At 49.6% G+C, this 6,656-nt stretch overlaps 2 protein-coding genes across 2 annotated transcripts; both read right to left on the minus strand.

Annotated features, from left to right (window-relative positions):
* Window positions 1-943: 943 nt before the first annotated feature.
* PtA15_6A12 (uncharacterized protein) lies at window positions 944-1,765 on the minus strand (the record flags this gene model as incomplete). The annotated part of the gene is made up of 1 exon (XM_053169802.1): window positions 944-1,765. One exon carries the CDS (start codon window positions 1,763-1,765, stop codon window positions 944-946), a length of 822 nt encoding a protein of 273 aa, XP_053020939.1.
* A 260-nt stretch (window positions 1,766-2,025) lies between these two features.
* Window positions 2,026-2,721, minus strand: PtA15_6A13 (uncharacterized protein; the record flags this gene model as incomplete). The annotated part of the gene is made up of 1 exon (XM_053169813.1): window positions 2,026-2,721. One exon carries the CDS (start codon window positions 2,719-2,721, stop codon window positions 2,026-2,028), a length of 696 nt encoding a protein of 231 aa, XP_053020940.1.
* Window positions 2,722-6,656: the final 3,935 nt, after the last annotated feature.

Genomic DNA, 6,656 nt, shown 5'->3' on the forward strand with positions numbered 1-6,656 from the left:
AAGGAAAACGTGCTACTGACCGTGGAGAACGCGGTGACTGGCACAGACAATGATCAAAAGAATCCTGATTTGAAAGCAGAGGACGGAGTACAATATTCGGCAAGTGTAATTGCGAGCGTGATGAACAGGTAGAATAGTCTTTTTTGTCGAAGAAAAAAAAATTTTGGGACGTAGTGATAAAAAAAGTGGATTTTTTTTTTTAGCTCTCGCTACCACTGTAGCGGGGCTCTACAGTAACTGGGGGACTGGTACAAGCGATGCAATACATAAAAGACGAGAAATGGCACTCTAGATTTCGAGAGGCAAAAAGCCCTACAAGAGAGAGCGCCTAATATAGGCGCCTCAAAGGAGAAATGGAAACAGCAACAACCACCCCCGAATACAGGGGGACTATTGGCTACAGCCATACAGGGGTACTCCTGGCAGCTGTAACAAGGAAAAGAAGAAGGCGTGATAGCCTAACTCTGGGTCTAACCCAATCTAGGCAAGGGAGGCGCAGGGGCCTCCCGCTTCTCTACTACGTGGCGGGTGGTAACCCGCCCGTACTACAGTAGCACGGCTACAGGCGCCCCTCGGCGCGAGCCTCCAATGGTTGATGGAGGCACAAGTCATAATGAGACACAAGTCATAATGAGACCGGGTATGCTATGGAACATTTCTTCAATAAGTGATAAGCCTATCCCACTAGATACAAGCATCTAGTGGCAAAGGGGTGACCTCGGCAGGGGTGAAGGGAATAAGAAATTCTATATACAATGTAAGCGGCAAGACATGGAACTTGGGCCGTGACAATGATCAGATCCCCAGCGGTCCGCGAGGAGTGACAGAGGCAGGGAAGGGGAGGCAACGCTCAGGGCGCTCTGGCGCCCAAGTTACCCAAAATTGCCAGCATTGCCGAATCGTAAGCCTGGCGGGACTCCTGGCGGGCTTGAGCCGCCTCTTATCAACGTGCATCCTCTAGTCTGGCCAACTGGGCCTCTTTGCGGTCAGCCTTTCGGTCCGCCTCGCGCTGTCGTTCTTTGGCCTCCGCAAGTTGTAAGACCAATTCTCGATCCGCCTTGCGCTCCGCATCACGAGATCGCTCCTTGGCCTCCGCCTTGGCCCTGGCCTCCTCACGGTCGAATTTGGCTTGAGCCAGCTCATCTTGGCGTTGGCGATCCTTGCGTTCGTCCCGCGCCGCCGCCTCACGCCGTTCGTCCCTTCGCACCTCCTCCATTAATCGCCTCTGCTCCGAGTCTGCTAACCATTGTTCCTTGCGAGTCGCCTCGGAATGTGCCCGTTCGTCCATCATCCAGGCGGAATTTTGCTCTTGCGTCTTCGCCATCATGGCCCTCAGGGCCATCGCCTCACTGTTGTCTTTCTTAGGGGCCTCTTTGGTCCGGCCCCGGCGGCGGGGGACGCTGGCGCCGACAGTCGGCGGGCGACCATCAACTCCATTTGAACCAGGGGTGGGGGTCGAAACTGCTGCGGTTTTGCTTGCAGGGAGCCTAGGGGTCGATCTAGCCGTCGGGGGCTCTGAGAGCTCATCATCCAACGATGGGTCTAGCGCCCTCTCGGCGGGCGTGAGTTGGTTGGATACACGGAGATTTTTGCCAAGTCTACGTGTTTTGGGGGCGGCCCGTTTGCTGGGTGGAGCATCTTCCCCATTGTCCTCGTCTGAATCGGAAATTGGAGCCCTGACCCCCGCATCAGAGTCCTCGTCTTCAGAGGACTGGCCCAATTCCTTGTGACCAAAGCCATCCGCGGCTTGGTTACCACTGTGCATGTTGCACAGGAATTCCCAAAGCTCACGGATAATAAAGAGCAAGTCAACATTTATCAACCGTTAACGAGGGCCAATGGGAAAGGAGCATACCGGTAGGGAGAGTTTTTCCTTGGCCAACGCCGCATGAATCCCCTCACTTCTGGAACAAGCAACAACATCCTTAACAGCCTGATACAGAGGGACTGATTAGTTCAAGCGCCCTAACCCACGCAATTGAGGGGGGTGAAACATACCCTATAAAGAACCATGATGGTGTCGTATCAACGCTTCAACTGCGCGCAATCAAGCTCAGCCAAGAGGGGAAATAGACCCGGATCAAGTTCGAAATCCTTGGCAAACTTGCTGAAGTTCTTAAAGCCGGCCTCCTTATTCTTGAGCTTTGTGTGCATATCCTTCATGGATCTCCAGAACGCCAGGAGCTCAAGGGAGTTGGCATCCCCCCATACCAAGCAAGGAACAATGTTGGACAACTCCGTTTTGCGGATAATGCCAAGTGCTTGTTTTGCTGCGGCCTTGTCCTTGACACTAACAGCCTGGCCTGCGGCCCTTTTCAACCGGTTCGCACGCCCCACCACTGCCTCCTCATCATCCTTGCCGATCTGTTCTGCCGATTGTTTGGCCTTGCGCGCCGAGCCCTGGGGCCGCTTTTTCTCGCCGGAGCCAAGCCCGTCGGGAGCAGTCGCAGGTGGTTGTTTGAGTTGGATAGCCAAGTGTTGAAGTACGGCCGGGGGGTTAGGAAGACTAGCCGGCCCGAGGGATTCCAAGCTGGGCACTAGGTGATTGAGGGCCACTGGGTCCATCGGCACATACTGGACGCAGGCTTCCGGGTCGTAGGTGATTGCGCCGCTGGGGTTTGTTTGTTCAATCCCCGTGTGGGTGTTCGGTAAGTACTGACCACCGCGGTGCAGGTTCATAGGGATATACTGGCCGGCTGGGGTTGCTTGCTGGGCCGGCATGATTTGCCAGTGAGCCATTGGAAGGCCGGATTGGATAGGTGGAAGCTGGTACCGAGGGGCCGGGGGGGCTGCGTGGTATGGGTTCAAAGATGGGTTAGGTGCTTGGGGGATATACAGCTAACGCGGAAAAGCTTGCCAAATTTTGTGGCTGAAATGACTTCTGCATTTCAGCCACAGGCCTGTACAGCTTCACTGTACAGGCAGTCAAAACCTGTTCGGCCGGCTGGTTTTGCTTGACATGGGTGCCGGGCCGGGCGAGGGGCGAGGGAGGCAAGAGCGGCGAAGGGCCAGATCGACGTAAAATTGCTCCAGGAATCCAATGGTGGGGCCCTTGAGGCCCCAAAGTGGAAAACAAAGAAGATAGGGTTTTTCTTCTGATGGCATTCCTGATGTACAGGAGCCATACAGGCTTTGAGGCTGAAATCAGCGGTCCAAAAGCTGGCCGCAAGCTTTTCCGCGTTAGCTATACCCACATGCGCGCTGGTAAGCGAGATCAGCCTTGCTGGGGGTGTAGGGTGGTGCATTTGGAGCACTCATCTTGACAGCGGTTCGTTGGTGTGGATTGGGTATGGGGGATGGACAGGGTTTTTTGCTGGTTGGAAGGGGATATCGGCCCGAGATGTGTCAAAACCACTGCCATGCGGTGGTGTATTCAAGATTCAATGGCCACTCAGTTGTACCGCTGAATACATCTGCAGTATGGCTGTACTTGGCCCCAAAATGAAAATTTTGAAAATTTTTGGGTCCAAATCACCTCCTCTAGGTGATTTGGGTCCCAAAACGAAATTGTGGTAGCAAAAAAATAGCGGAAAAAAAAACCAGGGAGATTTCAAAAAAATCCCAAATAAACGCCAAATATTGTTTATAATTGGCGCCTCAGCAACATGACATGACTTGAATGGGAAAATTATTTTAGGAGGGAAAAAAGGCAAGACACCTAAATCTCAGGGTAAAATTTTTATTCGAGCCTGAGCCCTTGGCGCAAAACCCCATCCTCAAGATACAATTTGTACAATTAATACAAGCATTAATGCGCAGATCTATCTAGCTAGCTCTTCCAAAGACTGTTCAGGCGAAGGATGAGTTTCTTTGTTTTATCCAGGTCATCTGGACCATAAACCCTAATGTAGAGTTTATAACAGGAAGACTTCCATTGCCCGAGTTTGCAAATGTCCTCTTTTGGAACTCCTAACACGTTACGGAGAGAGGCGCCTCCTACCCGGAAGGTGTCAGGCGCGGTGATGCCAAGAGTAAGTGAACTCTTCTAGCTACACCGGTGACTGCGCCGCAGTGCGGTGGTAAGCGCGATAAAAGCGCGGTAGAAAGGTAAAAAAAATAACTTAAAGTTATTTTTAGGAGAAAAAACCCAAAAGGGTTGTAACGGTGTAGGGACTCCAAAGGGAATGGATGAGTGGTAATCGAAGTTCCGTTGAGGGGGAGATAAGTTGTGAATAAGATGAAAACCTATTACAATTTACGGGTGGTTTGAAAGACCTGCCCCTCTGATGGTACTATGCAAATAACCAAGAGTCTTGTAATCAATATTTAAATGGTGTGGCTGATTCCAAAGATAGCTCTTACTTTTGTATAGTAATCTCTATCTGACCTAGATCACTTGCATCAATAGTTGAGGTGAATCTTTTGTAACTTGGTTTAACGTGGTGGGTGCGATAAAGTTTGATATATGTTGTAAGAATTTGTGATGTTAAATTGCTGACACTATGTTGTTATAAATAATCTGTTACAAAGTAAATATATATATATATGGGTTGGATGTTGGTTGTTGGTTGGTTGGTTGTTGGTTCTACTACTGTTCTTAACACACACTACAGTTCTCTACACTAATCCACTACTAATAACCACAATAAAACAGACCTTCCTAGGCTGCTACAAACTAAAACTAACCACAGTGACCAAACCTCTATAGGCTGATCCTAACTAAACTAACTAACCACTTGTGACCAAACCTCTGTAGGCTGATGGGGAAAAAAGAAAATTATAGTGGGGAGAGGCCCTCCTTTTATGCTGGAGGATGAGGGATTTCTGCTGCAGAAAGCTCCTTGTGAGGGATTTCTGCTGCAGGGGTTCTCACCTACACAGCCTTTCTACACAGCCACAAATACAAACAACACAGCTTTGCTGTGCTAGATACACTTTAAATCCACAGCCAAACATCTATGATATACAAACTAACAAACAAATACACAGCCTTCAGCAGTAGATTCCTGTGAAGGCTGGACCAGATACACCCTATCTCCACCTCCAAACAACGCAGCCTCCTGATAGATACCTTCTAAATCCACCTCCAAACAACACAGCCTCCTAATAGATACCTTCTAACTCCACCTCCAAACAACACAGCCTCCTGATAGAATCTTCCCTGAACAAACAAATACAAAGACTCCAGCCAAAGATGCTGTGCAGCCTGTGTTAGATACCTTCTAACTCCACCTCCAAACAACACAGCCTCCTGATAGAATCTTCCCTGAGCAAACAAATACAAAGACTCCAGCCAAAGATGCTGTGCAGCCTGTGTTAGATACCTTCTAACTCCACCTCCCAAACAAACACAGCCTCCTGATAGAATCTTCCTTGAGCAAGCAGATGTATAGATTGCCACTATCCGTGACCATTCTGGATTCTGGGGGTCTTGGCCTCTCCTCCTCTTCCTCCTGTTCCTTCCTCCCTTCCTTCTTCCTTTGCGCTCCTTCCTTCCGTTCCTGGTTGAGACTATTCCTTACTACAAATCCTTCTTTGGTTTGTATGTGCCTTGACTGTTGATGTGATAATATCTCCTCCTCTTGTATGATGACTGTACTGTCTCCACCCTCTGTTGTATCCTTTTTGGCATTGACACAGGCACAGAACACCACAACGGAGGGGCCAGGAGCGCCTGGGGTATTTAAGTGCCCTCCGGTGATCTTACAGGGCCCGGGCACTAGGTGCGCAGGGGTGGTTATGAGACCTGTGACGTCTGGGGCCCAACTAAGGGTGTGTTTTGAACGTAAAAACGTTCCCAGGACAAGGGATATAATCCCAATAGAGAAAGAAGGAAACAGCGGACTTACTCTTGAAGAGAGTCCGCAAAAGAAAAGGGCAAACGACTCAAAGAACCAAGATCGTGGCAATACAGGCAATTGACCGGGCGGATAGACGGGGCGGAGCTGGTATAGCAACGAGGTGGTTGGTATGAATCTGGGGAGGCTTCTTCTCGCTCAGAAGCCTCCCTTTATATATTCTTGCGGCGACCGGTAGGGTCGCCGTTCCTATTGCAAATTACTCGCGACTTCTCGGCCGGGGACATAGCTAGTTCGGACAGGAGTGATCTTGAGTTCTACTACTCTGACCACTCCTGTTCACTGTTCTCATTGTTGAGTGTAGCTCTTCCTCGGTCCGAGGAAGAGTTTTTCATTCAGGACGTCTATTCTTGGTTGAGAACTTTGGGCTGGGGGAGAGTAGACCGTTGTAAGGGTTCTGTGAACCCTCACTGGAAGGAACGGAGGGACGGAGGGCCAAAGGCCTGAAGTCTATAAAAAGAATGTGAATTTCTGAGATCGGCCGATGAAAGAAGGAAGAAGGGGGAGAAGAGAAGAGATGGGATCAAAACTATATAAAGCGGGAATACTATGTATAAGCATGGATAATAATGCTTCTATTACAACACAGCTTATGTAAGGGTGGAGTCTTGGTGAAACCCTTACAACCGTTCACTTTATTGCTATTCTCCTCCGGCCGGCTCCACTCGATCAGTTCTATTGTCACTTCTTAGAACCATATGACAGGAGAATGTCTAGCACTCGTTCTCTTGGCTTTGAGAACGCTTTTGTATCCCGTTCTCTTGTTATGAGAATGGGTTTCACTCATAACTACATTCTTTCTCCGGCCGATACCTGCGGCCGGAGTTTGTACACTCTCTCCTTGATTCTATCAATCGT

The sequence above is a fragment of the Puccinia triticina genome, chromosome 6A (genome assembly GCF_026914185.1).
Source record: "Puccinia triticina chromosome 6A, complete sequence".
In the NCBI taxonomy this organism is placed as follows: domain Eukaryota; kingdom Fungi; phylum Basidiomycota; class Pucciniomycetes; order Pucciniales; family Pucciniaceae; genus Puccinia; species Puccinia triticina.